Source organism: Hylaeus volcanicus, chromosome 7 (assembly GCF_026283585.1).
Source record: "Hylaeus volcanicus isolate JK05 chromosome 7, UHH_iyHylVolc1.0_haploid, whole genome shotgun sequence".
NCBI classification, from domain to species: domain Eukaryota; kingdom Metazoa; phylum Arthropoda; class Insecta; order Hymenoptera; family Colletidae; genus Hylaeus; species Hylaeus volcanicus.
The window spans coordinates 13,083,184-13,104,942 of NC_071982.1; the positions used below are offsets into that span (position 1 = coordinate 13,083,184).

At 31.8% G+C, this 21,759-nt stretch overlaps 5 protein-coding genes across 13 annotated transcripts in view; 2 read left to right on the forward strand and 3 right to left on the reverse strand.

Moving 5' to 3' along the window:
- Positions 1–1,449: 1,449 nt before the first annotated feature.
- LOC128879297 (chitinase-3-like protein 2) lies at positions 1,450–5,245 on the reverse strand. Of its 2 annotated transcripts, none has more exons than XM_054128303.1 (6): positions 5,027–5,245; positions 3,853–4,119; positions 3,428–3,709; positions 3,117–3,353; positions 2,614–3,037; positions 1,450–2,547 (listed from the first exon to the last, which is right to left on the reverse strand). In XM_054128303.1, the coding sequence occupies exons 1-6, from the start codon at positions 5,083–5,085 to the stop codon at positions 2,404–2,406; spliced, it is 1,413 nt and encodes a 470-aa protein (XP_053984278.1). In that variant the 5' UTR covers positions 5,086–5,245; the 3' UTR covers positions 1,450–2,403. The 2 variants fall into 2 exon arrangements, with proteins under 2 accessions (XP_053984278.1, XP_053984279.1); XM_054128304.1 differs by lacking the exon at positions 5,027–5,245 and adding an exon at positions 4,207–4,486.
- A 911-nt stretch (positions 5,246–6,156) lies between these two features.
- On the reverse strand, positions 6,157–8,837 carry LOC128879299 (transmembrane ascorbate-dependent reductase CYB561-like). 2 transcript variants are annotated; one of them, XM_054128308.1, is made up of 5 exons: positions 8,535–8,837; positions 7,576–7,788; positions 7,304–7,512; positions 7,066–7,223; positions 6,157–7,002 (listed from the first exon to the last, which is right to left on the reverse strand). In XM_054128308.1, the coding sequence occupies exons 2-5, from the start codon at positions 7,784–7,786 to the stop codon at positions 6,840–6,842; spliced, it is 741 nt and encodes a 246-aa protein (XP_053984283.1). In that variant the 5' UTR covers positions 7,787–7,788; positions 8,535–8,837; the 3' UTR covers positions 6,157–6,839. The 2 variants fall into 2 exon arrangements, with proteins under 2 accessions (XP_053984283.1, XP_053984282.1); XM_054128307.1 differs by lacking the exon at positions 8,535–8,837 and adding an exon at positions 7,914–8,239.
- A 280-nt stretch (positions 8,838–9,117) lies between these two features.
- On the forward strand, positions 9,118–10,696 carry LOC128879298 (2-methoxy-6-polyprenyl-1,4-benzoquinol methylase, mitochondrial). The gene is made up of 5 exons (XM_054128305.1): positions 9,118–9,488; positions 9,647–10,059; positions 10,147–10,235; positions 10,318–10,441; positions 10,515–10,696. The coding sequence occupies exons 1-5, from the start codon at positions 9,329–9,331 to the stop codon at positions 10,602–10,604; spliced, it is 876 nt and encodes a 291-aa protein (XP_053984280.1). The 5' UTR covers positions 9,118–9,328; the 3' UTR covers positions 10,605–10,696.
- A 137-nt stretch (positions 10,697–10,833) lies between these two features.
- Positions 10,834–13,895, reverse strand: LOC128879296 (recQ-mediated genome instability protein 1-like). Of its 3 annotated transcripts, none has more exons than XM_054128300.1 (9): positions 13,521–13,895; positions 13,180–13,323; positions 12,886–13,089; positions 12,645–12,802; positions 12,152–12,578; positions 11,698–11,991; positions 11,349–11,624; positions 11,177–11,269; positions 10,834–11,094 (listed from the first exon to the last, which is right to left on the reverse strand). In XM_054128300.1, the coding sequence occupies exons 1-9, from the start codon at positions 13,632–13,634 to the stop codon at positions 10,921–10,923; spliced, it is 1,884 nt and encodes a 627-aa protein (XP_053984275.1). In that variant the 5' UTR covers positions 13,635–13,895; the 3' UTR covers positions 10,834–10,920. The 3 variants fall into 3 exon arrangements, with proteins under 3 accessions (XP_053984275.1, XP_053984276.1, XP_053984277.1); XM_054128301.1 differs by having other exon boundaries at positions 13,463–13,894; XM_054128302.1 differs by having other exon boundaries at positions 13,422–13,894.
- Positions 13,896–14,793: 898 nt separating this feature from the next.
- LOC128880408 (uncharacterized) overlaps positions 14,794–21,759 on the forward strand; it is a 45,870-nt gene continuing 38,904 nt past the window's right edge. For 4 of the 5 annotated variants that reach the window (XM_054130456.1, XM_054130459.1, XM_054130458.1 and 1 more), the window contains exon 1: positions 14,794–14,975. The gene's annotated coding sequence lies outside the window, so the exon portion shown is untranslated. The remainder of the gene's footprint in view (positions 14,976–21,759) is intronic. The other variant, XM_054130457.1, reaches the window with a different exon arrangement.

Genomic DNA, 21,759 nt, shown 5'->3' on the forward strand with positions numbered 1-21,759 from the left:
ACACGAAGTGTCGATGCGTATCGAGATGCGATAGACAAAGATTTTTGAAAAATTTTCATTGACGACTCGTCGATCGATCAAACTGTTCGATATTTCCAAGATATCAGTAATTCTTGAAAACACTTCGGAAAATTTAGTTACGTTTACTATATTAACGTATAAACTATTGTAGTTAGTGTGAACTATATCGATATGAAAGCTCAGAGATCAAGAGAAACGGTGGAAAACACGAATATACGGACAACGACCATCACAACGCAAACGTAGCGGTGTAATCAGGTGTAACCGGATGTATTCGAACTGATTGGTTCACTGAGCAACGGAGTAAATTGATCGAGGGATTGATCCTTCGGGACACGCGTCTTGCGCACGCGTAAACAATCGTCCCAACGTGAGGAACTATACATATACATCGGTTCCTTATAGTTTTATATTTACATGTACGCGCGTATGGTTTTATGTCCTCTTTTCATAATATATAATACTGTTTAAATAATACCTCATGAAAAATAATGTACTTTGTTTTAAGAATTTTTGAAAGTCCTTGTCACATATAACGTTAAGATTAATCGCTAAGGAGCCTATAAGTAATTTAATAATACTTTTATTAAGCTTTCTCGTTACATAGAATTCTTTCACATAAAGGATACAATAGTGAAATGGAAAAAAGTGTGATGTGTTTGTTTAAAAAGTTTTTTTTTTTCAAACATGGACGAAGTTCTTGCGCTTAAACTATTTCACAGAGTTTCTTACGCTACAGCAGTAAAACTAAGAATATCGTTTACTTCATTGCAACAAAGTTCAACAACATTGTCTTACGTTCTTTGTTTAATAAACTTGTGTGACTTCTTCGCAGTAACAGTGTATATATATATATGTTGTGTTACGTTTCTCTTATATCTATTTAAATCTGCATTGTTTTCTATTGTGATAAATTTATTTTTATTAGAATAGCACAGTTCTCTTTCTTAGTTTTATTGCGGCAATTATTGCAATGAAAGCGACAGTCATTGCAATAAAACTATTCTTTATGCAATCGATTTATCGATTTGCAGTGAATTTATTTTTGAGTTTACACGAAAACTATTTTGCAGTTTGCAGTAGTGTGGCACATTTAAATGGTTTCAACTATTCGATTGGAAATAATTAAATTTAAAAATAGTAAATGTTGCTGTTGTTACATCGTTCTTTTTATTTTTAAGAAAATTAAAGAAAATTTTATATTGAAATACCAAATAAGTAGTATTAGTTACGTTCATTAATTATTACGTTAATTATGAAAATTATTTCGTGTACTATTTTATTTAGTTTAACATTGTTTTATTTTATTTAAAATTTATTGTTTGTATAACCTTTAAATATTTTTCAATTTTGTAATGTCCATTCTTTTTAGATCTTTTTGCTTTCGTTTTCAATTAGGGATCATAATTATTCGTACAAAAAAATAAATTCTATTTAAAAATAAAATTTATTAACAGTAAAAACATAATAAGTTAAAACAAATAATTGGAATACAATATAAACATTACATATTATTTATATAGTAAATTTGTTTACAACTATTTAAAATGGGAAAGTGCATTTTTTTTCTTAATACTTTATACGATATGATTATGTTCAAAAATGAAACAAAGGTCTTAAAAGAATAATCATATTGCACGTGGGAATAATTATATCTCTGATATTAGCATTGTTATTATTAAAAACGTTAACATCGCGTATTAAAGAGTAATTTTATGTTATTTATTGTTAATCTCTTTATTTTTCAGAGACATAGAAAAATCATATGATCCAATAATAAGGAAGAAATGCATTACTGAATACATATATATTCAGTTCACTAGTTTTTATTAACCCTTTTGGTACAGCTGACTGCAATCAACAGTTGTCGGTACTCTGTAATCAGGTATCGATGAAATTCAAACCAAATATGTATTTTTGTTCGCTAAATTTTGTCGTTTGTATATGCTACCGACTTCTCTCGGGAGCGAATATGCATTTTTGTACAGATCGGTAATTTTATCAATGAAATAATTACGAAAGATATGCCTGCGTTCTTTTGTACCGAAAGGGTTAATCGTGGTTGTACTTTCAGGTATATCTATAACCGCGCGTATACATGAATGACATATGTAAATATATTATCACAAATGTAAATGTAACAAAAATATTTTCACATAAAAGAAGTAAGTACGAGGCTTTTCATAAACCAAACACTTTTAAAATTAATTTACCTTGTATTTCGTTTCCGATTTAATTAAATTAATGTATTTTATCGAAGAGAATTATCTTGAAATTGGATATTTTAATGATAGCTTAATAGCGACAATTTGTTATGTCTTTAGGAATGTAATTTTCCCGCGTGGAATGTAAGTTAAAAAAAAGAATTGGCCAACAAATGCATTAGTCTTCTTGTTGCCCGAAGACTTTAGTAACGGTACGAGTTAAAGGAAAGGTTTCGTTAAATTTACACGAGTTGTTCCAGTCGTCAGCGTTCAAGGAGAATATCATTGCACCTCCAAAATTGTTTGCACGGATCCATTCAGCCTGAAAGATAAAATAATAAACAATCTATCTTTCGGTTTATCGTATGGTATAACAAGCAGTCTGTACCTTACAATAAAAACTCGTAGTATCGTCGTACGATACCCATTCCCTATCTTTGTAAGCATACGGAACTTTACTCTCGTTCTCAAAAACGCTCTTTGCACCATTCTGAAGGAACTGACAAATCGTAGGGTACGAAACGAAGCCCATTGTACCCAATTTTCCAAATCCATTCGCTGGGGCAGGTAAGCCATGATTCAGTGGATTATCCAATCTATAAGAGTGACCGTAAGTAGGCATCCCAATAATTAGTTTCTCTCTTGGCATGCCTTTCGAAAGCCAATATTGAGCGGAGAAATTAAGATTCAAGGTAGAAAGATATCCAGACTCCGCAGAGCGCGGAAATAGTGGTGCATTGAGTCCAGTGACTGGATAATACCAAACATAAAAATGGTAATCGTATGCCATTAAGTTGACGAAATCTACGTATCTAAAGAAATCGGTAAATATCAATTATAATTATAAGATGATATTGTAATTATAAGATGATTCATGTATATTTCACTTACTTTGCCATTTCTACGACGTTGTAGCTCTGATCGACGATAGCTTGGGGAGCAGCTACAGCAACAGAAAGTATCAATGGCTCTTTTGCTCGTTGAAATTCCCTTTGTAATTCTATCAAAAGTTGCGTGAAATGAAGTTTTTCTAAATCGTCAGCTCCGAGCCAAGCTGGGAACTCCCAATCTAAGTCCAATCCGTCGAAACCAAATGATTTTGTCACGTTTAACACCGATTTTATAAATCTACAATAAGTATTGTCCATCTTTTATTGTCCATCATTTTTAAGGTGTTAACGACGTTAGACGATGCAAATTACCTTTTTCTATTAGAGTGGTTCTTTACCATTTCCGAGAAACCTAAACGGAGCTCGCTACTGCCGCCGACGCTTACTATGACCCTCAATTTAGGTTGCAGTTTCTTCAAGGATAGAATCTCCTTGTAAAAGAATGAACTACGGCCCAAGTCGAGACTGCAGTTCACCACGCTCGCAAAACCCACGATAATATGCGTACAAAGATTAGGGTCAATGTGCGACGGACTGAGCTCCCAGAGCGTGTTCAGGTCCCCCGATACGGTGTAATAACAGACAATGATCTGCCTATATAAATGAAAACGAATTTTTAAATATATGTATGGGTAATTGTAACAAGCAGGACTGGATCAATAGACACAATAGTTAATTTAAAATAGATTACATACCCTTATAATATAAAGAAACAAACACTGCTTTAAATGTGTTACCTTGTGGAGTTGGTGTAGAAGTGCTGTGGCGAACTGATGCTGTTGTTCCTGTCCGCATTCTGGTTCTCCTTCGTCGATTCGGCGTACATCCGAGCCCGACGTAACCACGTAGCAATCTTGGCATTGTCGAATAATGTCTCTGTATCTAGTGTCTCTGTTTTCGGAGAACTTAGAATAAGGAATCCTATCCAAGCGCGTGTTACAAAAAGGATCCCCAGCACCAAGGATATTAATACCAAGCACAGCACTTGTGTTTTCCAACGAGGTCTAAAAAAAAGCCATAAATATAAATAAGTTTCATATAGAAAAAAGGAGAAATAGAAATTTTATATAGACGTATTTATGTTCCATAACTTTAAAGTGATCAGCTGATATAATACGTGGAACATATAAATTTATGGCAAACTCAAGTCTGCAGTGTACTTTATGTATATTTATATTCAGTTTAACACAAGAAGGCTTCTTGTGCCATAGTAAATATAGAACAATCAATATGCCACACCTGTAACTTTTGACATACACCTATATGTCCACACATATTACCAAGCATATGTGAAGAGAGAGACAGAAACGAAAAGAAAAAGAAAATAAAAGAAAAAGTTTGACATTTAAGTAAACAAAATAGTGACGAATACAAGTGTAAAATAATAAAAAAAAAAAAAAAAATCATTCAAAAATAAGAGATTTAAAAGAAATTTCATTATGTGTTCAAAGATATTTTAATCAATAATAATATTAATTATATGATATAATAATTATCTTAAATAAACATCCAACAATTTTTCTATGTTCTGAAATTTGTAAATTAAAAAATCGCATGTTATCATCATATGATAAATCGAACGTTAGGTTTTTCAAGAATCACGTCGATACAAATTATCTTTATAAATAAATTGTTGAACGTTTCGACGGTATAGTAAATAAAAATTGAAATGTATACATCGAAGTATGAGTGTATTTTAAATTTATACGGTTCACGTAAATGAATATTTACACGCAGAGGCAAACTATATTTTCGACATTCAAATATTAAAAATTCGGAGTGCAAAACTAACGTTGTATTCTTTGCTGCTACTTGAAATATTAAATTTACTAAATGTGAACACGGTTTACCTCTGCGGTGGAGGTGTGTAACGTACGATCGTTTAAGAAAAAAAGAAAACATGCAACTCACTGTCGAACGTCGGTTAATAATTCATACTTGGCCTGAGGCACGGGAATTTGGTTAACCATTGAACGTACAATGTTCTTCGTGATTGACGCTTGAGGACGCTGGTCCTCGAGGGTGGTTTACCACTTTTATTACTACGCCCAGTTTGATATGATATATTGATATCTACATACATACACGTACATATGTATTTAACCCCGTAAACTAAATTGGCCGAGTAGGTAGGGGTAGGGTCAGGTAGGGTTGGTAGGGTTTTACCCAGTTTTACCTCAGGGTGCGTGGAGTAAGTACACACTATAGAATTTAACAGCAGCGAAACTCTTATGGTAACCGTTGATATTAGTGATCTTATGTTTTTTGATTAGAGGAGACGAAGATCATATAATAAGAATTTGAAAAACGTTTCGTCTCTGTAAGAATATTGTATGATTTTAATTCAGACGATTGGGTACATTTATAAAGGTCACCGCTCACTAAGCTGCTCAGTGAGCGGGTTTTAATACTAGTGGCGCCATCGGTGGCAAAATGTCCAAGTTTGTAGTGAAAATAGTTCTCAGTGTCGCCGGTGGATGGCGCCCACCGATCAAAAAGCAGAGATAGGTAAAACCCTAGGCTTCGAATAAATTTGAAGTTTGCCGATGTGTTTGTCTCGTTTTTTCTTTGTAAAATGTTCAAAAAAGGAAACGAGACAAACATTTCGCAAACTTCAGATTTATTCCAAGCTTAAGGTTTTGCCCGTGTGGGGATCCGCCTTAAGGCGTACCGCTCCGCGCAGGCGCATGGAGTGGGAGTAACGACGACCTTGCGGCGGCCATTCCGTTGCTCCGTTCCGTGGCGCTCAGTTTTGTTATACTTACTCCAACTTACTCTGCTTCACTGTTATTATAATTTATTATTCCTCGATTCACAATCCCTTTCTCGCTGAAGTTGGCACCAGCCAGTAGTTAATTAACGGGTATATTTCCAACAAAGTCAATAAACATTTAGATGTGTAAAACAGATAAATGTTTAAGTGACACATCAAAACAATGATGTATCATAGTGTTATAAAGTAAAAAATTTGAAAGTATTTGTATAAAGAATACTATTAAATTATCTATAAAATATCGATAAACACATGAAGTTCAAAAATATATGTGCATAGATATATATATATATATATTTATCCATAAATACATTCATGTTAGCAACCACATTATAATAGATGTTTTAATCTCTGTCAATTAATACAGTTTCGCTACATAACGCACACGGATTTGAACAAATGTTAATAATAAAAACTCGGTATTTTATATAATAATAGCTTAAAATGTAATATATAAAGTAAACTTTATATACATTAGTTCAAATTAACAGTGGTATTAAATACTGCATTAATAGCACCAAAAATAGTCAGTATTAATAAAACAGGAGATTTAATAGAGATTCTTAATACTATTAAACAGTAGTAACTTTGTATTTTATAATTAAAGCTGTAATTGTAGCACCGTAATCGATAGAGGTATAAAAACAGTGGAAATTTAAAAGTAAATATTCGACTGTATACGAGATTATTTTCAAAACTTTTCTAAAATTATAAGCAGTATAAAAATCTAATCTGTAATAACACAGTATAAAAAATAATTCCATTGTTCATTTTAGAAATAAATCATAAAACACGAAGATCTGAGATTAGAAGTAGATACACCAAGTTAATGGAATGCTTTGTAAATAATATGTGCAGATGAACAATTTTACACAAGTATTATATATACCCAGAAGTTTGCTTACATGTTTCAGGACACGAAACAAATTTTTCATATACCGTGACCATCTTTTATTGACTTCTGCCACTGACCAACGATTCATCTTCTGGTTTAGGAAACCGTTTGTAACGTTCTTGTGTCACAAGATAAACTGTCACGCCACCAAAAAGAATAAGTAGAAGCCCAATTACATTGATCAATACTGCTTCCTCTCCAAGTTTTGAATAATCGTTTCTGTAATTATAAATTACAGTAAATAAATATAACGTTTATATTGCAATTGAATAATTTACTTACTTCAAAATGAAAAAAGCTTTTTCATTAAGTCCTAGAAGACAAGAAGCGATTACACCAATAAATCCTGCAATACCAAAGTATACATGAATGGGCATGTAGGAAGCACGTAATGGAAGTTGTATGCCTGGGTAAAGGAAAGACAGAAATCCAGCAAGCCACTGAAATATTATCAAAAATATTAAATGTAAATTAAGTCATGGCATGAAGCAATTTCTTAGAAATTTTGGTTTTCTCATACCTGGCAACAAAACAAAATTACACTTGTAAGACCGATCCAGCTATGAAGGCTGTACATATTTGGAATTGGTTCTGCTTTTAAGTTGTGGCTATCAAACACAGCCACAAGAGCAATTACTACCAATACGACGACAAACAACATTATACCACCATGAATTAATTTTAGTCGCCTTTTTCTAGCATTTCTCTGAGTTCTATACAGTAACATACCTAGAATGATAAGAAATATCGTATGTAAGCATTTAGTGAAATCAAACAAATCATGAAACATACCATTCGCGTAAAGAAATACAAATCCAATAATCATTAGTAATGGATGCCAATTAAATTCCAAATCTGGATTGGATCTCCAAGAAAAACCACCTCTATGGTGACCACACCAAACAGCGACCATAATTATCAACACTGCTCCAAGGATTTCCATTAAAATTGTAAGCGGTTTAAAACCTTCTAGGGACACACGTGGTTCTTCCATTTGTTCCATATCTGACAATCAATTGAAGAATTATTTAATTAAGCATGCATAATATTAAACACAAGTAAATTAAGTGTACATATAATACAAAGCAAGAGTAACAAAATGTTAAAATAAAGAAAAAGAAATGACATACCTAAACACACTTGATATTGATATGGATAGTTTGATGGCATGATTCAACTAAAAAATGAATTTATTTCACAAAACTCTAAGTATTAATTTTTATATATAAAACAAAGGCTGGATTTTACCAACTGCTTCATTATGACAAAAAATGAGTGCAAATTATATTCTAAAAAGTGCATGTATTTTATACAAGTTCAAAAGATTCCAGAAACATTCCACATATGTTAACAATTACTCGGCTATCTTTTTGTTCAAAGCGGTTGTATAAATTGTAATATATACATTTATACATACACAAGTAAATATATTACATAATATTATCAAAGCAACCAATGCAAGTTATATTAACAATTGTAATCAATAATTTTTTTTTCATATAGTTTCTAAATATTTAAAAAAACATACATTCCTTGATAATGAAACGATTGTTTTTCTTAAATAAATTTCAACAAGTGTCACGTAGCCATGTTAACGTAGCTATATAGTAATTTATAAATCAGGTTAGAGTTCTCAGTTATTGATAATAAATGAAGTAGTAAATAAATGAGTCGTATGTTAATTGATCCGGAAAGGAAGATAAAGACAGTCTTGTTTAATAGTTCGTAAAATGTGATATTTGTTTCGTTACCTGTGGATTTTCCTGCTTCAGGAAAAAATCAACAGGTACGTCAACACGTCAGCTCACCCCAGCTCACCCACAATGCAAAATAAATTATCGATTTTCCGCTTTTACGCAGTTCCATGCAAGTTATTTGAACGTATCGCACTTGTGGTCAATAGAACAACTAATAATAATATACATATAAGTTTTAATTTCAGTTAATCAGATTGCTTATTTTAATGTTATTCTCAACGAAATCTAAATTTTGCTGAGATTAAAAAATTAGAAAATAAAACGAATTATTGAAAAACAAAATTGTATTAAAGAGTACTTCGAAATTATATTATACTTACTAATATTGTAATACAGGCATATATTTGAAATTATTTTATGCAAGTTCTTATATGATTGAAATAAGAGTTCATGAAATTGAACAATGATTTGATCGTTTTATTAACAACGACTATTAATGTCATTAATGACCATAATTGCTTTAAATTATACGTATTTTTGTATCACTTTAGCGATTTTTAAATAGAAAAGTAATATAATATAAATAATTTTTCTTAATAGATCCGACAAGTTTTTTAACTTGTAATTAAAACATTTATTGTTATGTTATAAGAGCATAAGCTTATACTGTTAGTATACTTGTTTTATTCTTTCGTGGTTAAATTAAACCCTCGTATTATTATTCAAAATGCCCACCTCGAAAAACTTGAAGTAAACATAACCTCCAAATTTTGTCGAGAGAAGGAAGAAGTAATTAATTGTTCGTTGTTCTTTCATTATCGAAACGCTTGTTGTCGAAGAGTTTCGAAATGATTAAAAGAGCAAAGTTTCTCGAAAGTTTGATTAAAAGAAGGCAAAACCATTTTTCGTTCAAGAAACTTTCCTCAGAAGCTGCTGCAACTGATAACAATGAGAAAACGACACATTTTGGATTTAAAACTGTTAAAGAAAGTGATAAGGAGAAAGAAGGTATATTTCATAGTGTAACAATTTATTTAAACAATACTTTGAAAGTATTTATCAAATCATGAAGATCATAAAAAAACCTTGTTTCATTCTGGTATTCTTTATTATTAATCTGTTGTAGTCGTGGTTTACCATTTATGAATGAATGAATGTTTTTTCAGTCTATACGGTATTTGAGAAGGTAGCAAATTCTTACGATCAAATGAATGATGCAATGAGTTTTGGAATTCATCGTATTTGGAAAGACATATTTATTCAAAGACTGGCACCGACTCATGGAAGTAGATTATTAGATTCGGCTGGTGGTACAGGGGATATTACGTTTCGATATTTACAGTATTTGAAAAACTCAAAAAATTATCAAGGTTTAAAGAGTTCTGTAACGGTTTGCGATATAAACGAAAATATGTTAGATGTAGGAAAAATTAGAGCCAAAAAACAGGGTTGGACAAGTCAAGATAATGTTGAAATCGAGTGGAAGCAATGCGATGCAGAAAAACTTCCTTTTAATGATGATTCATATACGGCTTATACAATTGCTTTTGGGATAAGGAATGTAACACATATTGACAAGGTATATAAAATTGAATCATAATGTATTAAACTTAATTAATGTTGTTAAGTAGCTATTTTTTGTCATCAAAAATAATACTGTTATCAGGTCCTTTCTGAAGCATATAGAGTACTTAGTCCAGGTGGTCGATTTATGTGTTTAGAGTTTAGTCATGTTGACAACGATGTGTTAAGATGGTAATTACTTATACTGAAAGTAAAACCTACTATAATTTACTTCACTGATCTGTTGTTAGTGTAAAATGAAATTTTTATACAGGTTTTACGATCAATATTCGTTCCAAATGATACCTGTACTGGGTACACTCATAGCAGGAGAGTGGCAGTCTTATCAGTATCTTGTTGAAAGCATTAGAAAATTTCCAAGACAGGAGAATTTCAAGGTGAATTGCTTGATATAGTGTACACACATTATATATAACATTTCATTTTATTTGTAATTATTGATTGCTTTAGGAAATGATCGAACAGGCAGGATTCAGAAATGTAACTTACGAAAATTTAACCTGTGGAATAGTAGCCATCCATTCGGGATTTAAATTGTAATCCAATGGTATCTTATTTAGGTGAATCGTTTAATTATAAATTTGTACATAAAAATTAATACAGGATATAATAAATTATTTATTATGTTTGGAGTTAATAAAAGGTGCAATTTTATAATTGTTGTTATTCTAATTATATTTTGTAAATAAAATTTAACATTTATTTTTCATATAAAGGTATAATGTAATAAAAATAATTTACTAAATACAATTATTTCGTGTTATAAATACAAGGAATAGAAAAATAATATTTTACAATAAGGATTTTTGTTTTTCATATTTCTTTAGAATATATTATATAAAATATCAATTTCCTTCTATAAATCAATCTTATGGTTACTTAAAAAAATATTTCGTCTTTTATCTATTATTTCTCTTTGGTCCCGTGTTAAATCAATGATTTTCATTACTGTTGGCTTTTTATTGATGTTCAATTCTAATTCTAAAAGTGCATCTAAGGTTTTTATTTTTTGTTCAGCAGTACGAAAACTCTGAAATATTACAAATTCGTTTACTTATCACGATAAGGTAAAATTATATTATACACATAATTAATATAATTATTATCATTACCTTTCTAAGTTCCTGTTCAATTTCAGGATTTTTCTTTAACTTTTTCTTTAACGAAAATTCTTGAACGCTGAACCCTAACAAATCTTCAAGAACCTAAAATGATAAGTTTATTTATTTAAAACACAGTAAATTATGAATAGAATAAGATTCTAAAATAATTATAATTACATACTTTATTCGAAAAGAAAACTTCTATTTTTCCAGTACCATCTACTAATGTAGCATCCAAAATCCAACATGAGTCTTTTTTTCCTAGTTTGCCAAGAACTTCCACGCGACCGTGGATCGTCCTATAAGTCATTTCAGTTATTACTTCGTTGTTTACGTCATGAATAAATTCACAAATTTTTGGCGTATCCGGAGACTTTGGTCTTTTCGTAAATTCTGTAATCTTTCTATCTACTTTACCCTTTTTCAAAGTTACATTTTCAGAAGGAGACAGTGGAACCTAAACAAATTATTCGTTTAAACATATCTATTTACAATAATAACACTGTCGATGTAATTATTCATCAACGCACAGGTCTCTTGCCTCCAATCAAAGGTAGCGACGTTTTTTCTGTCTTTGTACATGTTTCTGAACGCAATATACTAGTCGAGGGAGCCGTTTTACTTGTTAACCGTGCTGATTTTGAATGTGAAAGTAGTTCTTGTTTTTTTAGGTGTTCTTTAATACTTCCATGTTTTATATCTTCCACCATATCTTCGTCGTTTATTATAATGAGATCGTCGTCTTCTTCGTTTGGTAGAGTCCTGAATGGAGCTGCAATGTTAGTCTGTCTTGTTCGCGATCGCACAAGCTGTTCTTCGTCAATCTGAAAGTTGATTTTATAAAATTCTCGATTTAATTTAGGAACAGAATTTCGCTATCAGATAATTATAAAATAATTTAATGTCTGTTCACAATGATTCAAATAATTAAAGGAAATTAATGCGATAATGGACAATGTTAAAATAATATATGCAAATATAAACCATTTCTAAGAAACAATCATCGTCGTCGTCATCAACCAAGATTATTCCTTCCTTGGAACTATGACCTTGGTTGACAGTATTAATAGGAACAAAGTTCTCTATTACAGTTTCTGTTTTAATTGCATTAACTTTATGTTGCTTGCTTTTGTCTTGCTCTCTAACTATGACTCTCTGAGAACTATGACTCTCTTTGTTCACAGTACTAGTATTAGTAAAGTTTCCTGTTATAGCTTCTGTTTTATTAGCATTGATGCTTGTTTGCTTGTCGTCTCTGCTATGCAAATGTTCAATTTTGGATACTTCTTCTAAATTTATTTCAAAATCTTCCTCAAAAAAGCTATCATCTATTTCTGGTTCTTTTTGTTGTTGAATATTATTTGATTTAGATTCGTCGTCGTTATAAGGGTCAGGGTTTTCCTGAAGGTTTCTACAAGAATCCATTAAAAGTGAGGATTTCTTAAAACTTAAAGGAAGTTCATTAAGAGTTACTTACAAAGCTCTGGCCAAGACATTTTCCAAAGCATTAGGAATGAGTAAACTATCTACTTCGCCACCGATTCCTTTCAGTTTTCCTTCCTCTAATAACAAAACACCTTTACGACATTTTACTGGACCTATTATCATGATCTTATAGCCTGGTAACAACATGTCCTTAGGAAGGAGAAGATATTAGTGTTTCACAAAATTTTTTTTCTATTTTATGATAAAATTTACTATGGATTAAAATAGCATACGTTTAATCTAGATATGGTGCTATACTCAATTCCAATTACATCTTGTACTCCATCCGTTAATTTCAGTTGTATCATTCTCTTTTTGGGAGGTTCCCACTTTTCCAGCTTCTCTGTCTCAGATGGATCTACTTCCGAAATGTGAGTGCTTCTTATTTGTTGTAATTGTTTATATTTCGATGTTGCAATATCATACATTTGTTCTACCTTTGTTGACAAAAAACATAAGATTCACAAATGTTTACTATTGTTAAATGCAACTTCACATTTATCAGTAAAATTTATAAGTAAGTTTACTTGAAGAATGTATTTATCGGGTAATATAACAAAGTGCTGCTGTGCAATATTATGTGGCAAACTTCCATTTTCATTATTAATTTCTCGCAAATTACTGAGTTGCCATTGCACTTTGACAAATTCCAAAATTTCCACGTTACTAGGCTGAAAATAGAAAAGGCTCTGACTGGTTAAAAAATAGAATTACATTTTTTTTTAATATTGACAAATCCTGACGCATACTAGAAAAATAGAACAAGTACATTTTCGACTATTTTATGTTATTTAAAGGTCTGCCTCTTACGTGTCACGAAAATTTGTTAAACTTTTGGGTCAGGCATAGAATCGAAATTATTATTTACATTTGTATGTTGATCCACGAAAAATTCTACACAATCTCTTAACCATTCGTCGTTCATGAGATAAAATTCTGATTTTAATCTACTTTTTATTTGCTTGAATAAAACTTCATTCATTTCGAATTGTTTCGAATGGTTTGAATGGTTTTACTCGTTCAAATTCAACGAAACTACATGAATCATAAAGTACTGAAAAATCTGTTTAGAAAGATTTCCTTATCAAAGGAAATATGTGCAGTGATGTGCAGTGGAATGGTATAGTGATTTCGTGCTGAGCAGATGAAACTAATTTTTTGTTTATTCTTTACAGTTAATTCCGAACGGAATGAAATAATGAAATGATAAATGCATCTACGAGTGTGTTAAATTTATCATTTTTAAGATTAATTAATTACCACTAGTTTTATTACTAGTGGCGCCATCGGTCATTTTATAATAACACTAGTTTTATTACTAGTGGCGCCATCGGCCAGTTATTGTTTATTCCTTGCAATTAACTTCGAACGAAATGAACTAATGAAATGTTAAATGCATCAACGAGTGTGTTAAATTTACCAATTTTAAGATTAATTTATTCAATACAATAATAACCCTAGTTTTATTACTAGTGTTGCCAACCCAAGTTTGTCACGAAAATAGTTCCTAGTTTTAACGCTAGATGGCGCCACCGATATCTTTTTATCGACATTATAGTTAATCATATTCAAACATAACATTCGACTGTTTTAACTTTGGAAAATATCCTACAAATAATTAAAAAGTTATTTCCTCGACAAAAAGACCGTCCAGTAGTACATTAAGCACGAACAGTTGATAAATATTCTCGATATATCTTCCAAAATATTTTACATTACGAAAAGATACACAGAAGTGGATAAAATACGTTAAACAAATAAAGATAAGGTTCCAACAGCTGGTACAATTTACGATTTAAATATAATTTATCATTTACTCGTCATCCCGATACGTCATCGTGTTACACTTCAGGGGTTAGGTTCGTTCTAATTGTACGATTGTTTATTCAAAATTGATCCACGTGTTGGAAAGTTACCGTTAGAGCACCGTTGTTATCGCAATTTTATCATTCCGCGATGCCTTCCATCCCCCACAAAAACCAGTTCACTCGAGCCTATTTTTAGTCTTTCGAACACATACATCTCTCGGCGACAACCCTAGTGGGGGTGAGCTACCCTTAGTGGGGATCCTGCGAAGAATGGGGAAGGGGGAAGCCAGCCGTCAGGGCAACGCATGCCTTCTGACGTTTCAGTAGGCCGCGCGAGCTTCTGCCGTGAACACGTATCCGTTCGAGGTGGGCTTTTTTTTCTCCTCTCCTTTTTCTTTTCGTGTCATCCGGTCTGTTTTTTCCCCTCGCGATATTCTTGTGCGTGATTTGGTTCACGAGTGCGCGGCAGAATATCGTTTCCAAATGAATGTGTACCGGCTTATGTGTAGTAGTAGGTATGTATATATACATGTATATATATATATGTATATGTATATGTATATATATGAAACGATGTTGCGCGTGTGGGTACGTGTAACGCGTACATGTATGGATGGATATAATGTACTGGATATGATGTACGATACGTATATAATTCGCAAACAAACGATCTTTAAATATGGATCGCGCATCGAGATGCGTGGACGTACGACGAAGTGGGTTAGGAACATTAACATGAAATTTAGAAATTTTCATTCGCACGGAGGGGGATGACATCTGGCTTTCGTTTGATACATTATCGCGAGTAATATACGCGTTCGCTTGTCCAGTTGGAATTCCAAAGTAAATATTACTTGGAAATTGAGATTTAGAAATATTTAATTTTCATGAAGGGTCGACGTCTGGGTTTAGTTTGAGATATGCGTGTTCGACATAGAGGCAATGTTAGTAAATATTCTACAATTTAGAAATTTAATTTACGATACAAATTTAGAAATTTTGATTTACTTAGAAATTTTATACGATGAGGGATGACATCTGGCTTTCGTTTGAAATATGTGTCTTCGACATAGGGACTTGGAGACAATGTTAGTAAATATTCTAAAATTTAGAAATTTAATTTACAGTAAAAATTTAGAAATTTTAATTTATTTAGGAATTTTATACGATTAGGGATGACATCTGGCTTTCATTTGAAACATTATGGGCGAATGTAGAGTTTTCATGTGAACTGTGAATATTCAGAGACCATAGAAATTAGAAATGGGATTTTATGCGAGCCAAGAATAGTAATACCAATAATTTGAAATAGTATCGAAGCGTAATGTTACGATACGTAAACGTTAGCTGGTTTAATCGAGACGATATACTTTAATTAATATCGAGTGACCAGTTAGATTGTGAATATTAAATATTAAATATTAGGCATCGTCCTAGAAATTGGCGATCGAAATAATTCAAGGAAGAATTAAGAGATTAGAATTTGAATAATAGAGATAGGTTAAAAGTCGAGTCGAAGGGTTGATTCGTTGTTTTCTTTTTAGACAATAAGCGTGTGTACGTAATGCGTAGATAGGGTTAGGGTGTTTTCTATGTAACCGCCATAATTGCGAGCCATTCCCGGAGATCCCTCCATTTATTATATATATGTAGTTCATATGACGTACGATTCTTATCTATCTTTCCAGGTCTTTTTTATTATCAGAAAACACGCGTGACGGGTTAAATGGCCCTGATCCTATCTCCTATAGATTTTCTTACACCATATATATTAGAAACAGAGTAAATTGTTGATATCGTAATCACGAATAGAGAATTCATTTATTTTTACAAAATTACGAAGCTTATTTTAAACAAGTAAAACGGCTAAAGGGATTTCGAGCGAAATATCAATTAGCTTTATTTTTAATTCTAAACGAATTACAGAGTTAGGATATACAATTTAGGGGTTAGGATAAACAATTTAGGGGTTAGGATAAAAAGGAATCTCGATCGAAATATCAATTAGGTTTCATTTTAATTCTAAAAGAATTACAGAGTTAGGATAAACAATTTAGGAGTTGGGATAAACAATTTAGAGGTTAGGATAAAAAGGGATCTCGAAGGAAATATCAATTAGATTTAATTTTAATTCTAAACGAATTACAGAGTTAGGATAAACAATTTAGGAGTTCGGATAAACAATTTAGGAGTTGGGATAAACAATTTAGGGGTTAGAATAAACAATTTAGGAGTTAGGATAAACAATTTAGGAGTTAGGATAAAAAGGGATTTCGAAGGAAATATCAATTAGGTTTACTTTTAATTCTAAACGAATTACAGAGTTAGGATAAACAATTTAGGAGTTGGGATAAGCAATTTAGGGGTTAGGATAAAAAGGAATCTCGAAGGAAATATCAATTAGATTTAATTTTAATTCTAAACGAATTACAGAGTTAGGATAAAAAGGAATTTCGAACGAAATAACAAATAGATTTATTTTCAATCCTAAACGAATTACATAATTAGAATAAAGAATTGTCTCGAGACTTCAATTAAATATTTCGATAAGTAGAAACCGATATATATATATTAGGATTCTTTTGAAAAGGGATTCTACGAATTAACTGAAATTTACTACAATAATTTAATGAAAATAAATGTTGCAGTCGCGATTTATAGTAGTCGATTAATTTCCAAACGCGAAAGAATCTCGAAAGTCGCGAAACAAAACGAATTCGGAACGCGTGAAATCTGATTAATTTCGTTTCAGCGAACGTATCGCGTTATTCCGTCGAAAATAATCGCGTATTTCGTTGGACGGCGCAAAACGGTCCAACGTTACCTTTTCGAATTATGTATTAATTTGCATATTACGTAGAGCCCGAGTCGTTTATTTATATGCGAGTGGGCGCAGAACGCAATGTGGATTGTGTACGAGTGTACGAAATGGATGTAGCTCGGGTAAAATTTATTATTCGAGTGGATGTATGTACAGGGTGTCCGCTGTTACGAGCTGATTTCTTAGAAATTAACGAAGACGTATCGATTAAATTTTCGTTACGATTAAATGGCTCTGCGAGGGCTGGAGGGTGGAGGAGGGAAGAGGATAGGGGATTAATCTTTTTGGGGGCGCTATTTAAATTGTTTCGAATGGTAGATGGTATTAATTATTTTTATTTGTCTACTCGTATTTGTTTGGAATTTTTTTTTTTTATTTATAATTCATAGCCATGGAGTTAGAACAAGAAAGAAGTAGATTAGCATAGCTATTTCGGTCTTGACGAGGTTAATACCTATATTAATTATTAATACCTGTATCAATTATTTTTATTTGTCTACTCATATTTGTTTGGAATTTTTTTTTTTTTTTTTTTTTATAATTCATAGCCATGGAGTTAGAACAAGAAAGAAGTAGATTAGCATAGCTATTTCGGTCTTGACGAGGTTAATACCTATATTAATCATTCATGATAATTATAATAATTACTCTTAACATAGTTCGATTATTTTGATGAAAACATGCTTCGAGATTTATTTAGAAAGTGTAAATAAATACACGATCTAAAATTTACGAAAATAACAGTTGAAACTTAGTTATTACAACAATAGAGAAGTAGATTAGCATAGCTGGCTATTTCGGTACAATTTTAATTTTACTTATACATCGGAATACAGCTAATTATAAATTGTAATAATGATTGCATTCGGTCACGAATGTTCGTAGATGTTTCTTTTCTAGGTAGAGTTTTTTGGTTTCACAGAAATTCATTATAAAAATTGACTCGATTTGATTCTATAGAACAATGAGCGCAAAGGGTCAATAAATCCAACCCCGAACGATACACGAATTCACGAAAACACGAATTCACGAAAACACGAATTCGACTCGAACATACGCGAAAAATTTCGTCGCGTTATCCAAAACGATTTCGTAAACAAAATTTCATGTAAATCAGAATCCATGAACGTTTCGAGAAACGGCGTTCCCTTGGCGAAAGAGAATTTCCTTAAAACGGAAGAATTTATATGCCATTCTATTAAAGTCAAAACATAAAGGGACTGGCGGCCCTCCTGGGGTGGCCTAGAAAATGGTAGCTCATATTTCTAGAATGCTAAGAAAGACATTTATCGTAGCCCCTAGCGATGGTGGGCGGAATTTTATTCGAATAATAACTGACGAATAAAAATTCTGTTCGACAATTTATTCGCTTTTTATTCCAATGGCATGACAAGCTGTTTCGTATTTCGTTCAACGTTATAATTTTGTATTGTTAATCTTCAACGCTCTCGCTGCGGATGACGCACATGTGCGTCCGACTAAAAACATATGGTTGTTTTTATTATTTTTCAGTTTTCATTCTTTTCTTTTTCTTTTTCTTTTTCTTTTTTTTTTGTTCGGCTAATTTCTTTTTCTTCTGTTCGGCAAATTCTTTTTACATTAAATTCGGACATGTACATTCATAATACGTTTCTATTTTTAATCGATTATGTAATTGTCCTCGTTATCAAACAACCTTTTGCCATTCAGTGTGCAAATATTCGATACTAAATGGTTGAAAATCAACGAGGCGATGAATGATACAGAAGTATTGAGATTCACGGAAACGACATTACTTTTCGGTTCACCTAATATATCGGGTTGTCCAGAAAGTTCGTGGCAATTTTTTAGGAAAATTCAAAGGAAAATTTTAATTTTATCTTTCCACCTTTTATGGGATGCATACATGTTATTTGTTTTCAACCATTCCGACGTATTCAGACCTGTAACACTTGCCAAAAAATCGACATGTACTTTCCAGACAACCCAATATATAGAATAAGTTGCCACAAATATGTATGTGTTATATATATTTATATATATAATATATAATACCTCCTTAATGAAGAATTTCTTACAAATGCTCTAATATGATTATTTTGAAGAACATATATATATTGTAAGAATACATTTGTAAGAAATTCTTCATTAAGGAGGTATTATATATTATATATATATATATATAACACATATATATATATATATAACACATATATATTTGTGGCAACTTATTTTATATATTGGGTTGTCTGGAAAGTACATGTCGATTTTATATATATATTGTAAGAATACATTTGTAAGAAATTCTTCATTAAGGAGGTATTATATATTATATATATATAACACACATATATATATATATAACACATATATATTTGTGGCAACTTATTTTATATTTTGGGTTGTCTGGAAAGTACATGTCGATTTTATATATATTTATATATATATGTTCTTCAAAATAATCATATTAGAGCATTTGTAAGAAATTCTTCATTGTAATATAGAATAAAGAATTTGCCGAACAAAAGAAAAAGAAATTAGCCGAAAAAAAAGAAAAAGAAAAAAAAGAATGAAAACTGAAAAATAATAAAAACAACCATATGTATATAAACATATATATATATATATATATATATATATATATATATATATATATATGGAATTAATTCTTTTCTTCCATCCTAAAAATATTCACGAAAATCCGCTTTTTTTTTTTGGACCTCGTAGTTCAGGAGAAATAGAATATCATAATTGCAGCTCCCAGCGAACATACACTTCGAACCTAGTTACAACAATAAAGATGTGGATTACCATAGCCAGCTATGTTGATCTCGGCAAGGTTAACGTCTGTATTAATCGTTTATAATAATTATAACAATTATTTTTAACACGGTTCGATTATTTTTATGAAAATATTCTTCGAGATTAATTTAAAAAGTGTAAATAAATTCATGATCCAAAATTTAGAGAAATTACAATTGAAACTTAGCGACGATGATCGAAATACAATGAAAAACAGCTTTTTTTTAGACCTCGTAATTCAGGATACCCCCTTAAAAAGAATATCACAATTGCAGCTCCCAGCGAACGGCTACTTATTTTCGTCCGCAACGAAAGTGTTTGTTTGTTGGGGATCGTTTCTGTAGAACTAATGGTCTCAAGAAACAGCTTAAAGAAAAAAAAAAGAGAGAGAAAAAATAACCAGCGAAGGGAACAGTTCAGAGAAGTAGCCAAAGGTCGAGGAAAAATTAGATTTTCGAAATTAACCGGTCGCGGCGGTTCGTTACGTACATTCTATTTGCAACGGGGCATTCGTAACCTCTGTTTAATCTTTCAGTTTGCAGTAGTAATTTAATTCGAGTGCTTTCTGCGCGAGAATTTCTCCGAGAAACTCGTGCGTGTTTTTCGTTTTCTTCTTTTTCATTCTTTTTTCTTTCTTTTTTTTTTTTTTAATTTCTTCTTGTCCAAACACGCGTCGTTTCTAAATATAATTGAGCTTCGTTACCGGGACGAAAGTTTCGCGAAATAATACTAATTGGACGAAGCGTGCCCGAGGAAGATATACTTGATTGGCGAGATAGGACGGGCTCAAGACTCGCATAAGCTAATCAATAGGTGAAGCAATAAAGGGGGGATGAATCGATAGGGATTAGTCAAAGAGACGAAAATTAATTAGAAACACGAATGGAAGAGAAACGAATGTGCCGGCGTGAAAATGATCAATTTTAGGGGAAAATATTGCGGGTCGATTCGTAAATAATTTGTGGCACGGTTAACGAATTAATGATGCTTTTTGGAGACCACCTGTAGTTTGGAATTTTTAATTTATCTATCGAATGCGAACAGGTGGTAGTCGACGATGGTAAATGTACAATTGATTAGGGTTTATTGCTTGATAATGGTATATGGAGATGAACTGCGAGTTAAAAACGAAAGTTATTTATGAATCAACTCGATAGTGCGTAGTCGAAAAAGTTTCTCGACCATTTGCAGGATTTCGTCGTGTTAAGTAGCCTAATCGCCATAGCAGATTTAAATACAGATCGATTCAGACATTACATTAAAACACGCGTTTTAATGGAACTATTCACACTTGACAGACACCGACTTGAACGTTCCGTCAACGGGAATAGTGTGAATAGTTCCATTAAAACGCGTGTTTCAATGTTTTGTCTAAAAATCTTGATCTTGAAATCTTGAAAATTGACGATTTCCGCTCTTACGCGGTATAAACAATTGCTTGTGAAATTTAAACTATTGATGTACAAACGAAACGAAAAGCGGTACAAACGGGTGCAAACGATTCTGAAGAATCGGGAAAAAAGGGATTTTAAAAATCTTGAAAATTGACGATTTCCACTCTTACCCCAATAAACAATTGCTTGTAAAATTTAAACTAGCGAGGTAAAAAAGAAACGAAAAGCGGTACAAACGGGTGCAAACGATTCTGACGAATCGGGAAAAAACGGATTTTAAAAATCTTGAAAATTGACGATTTC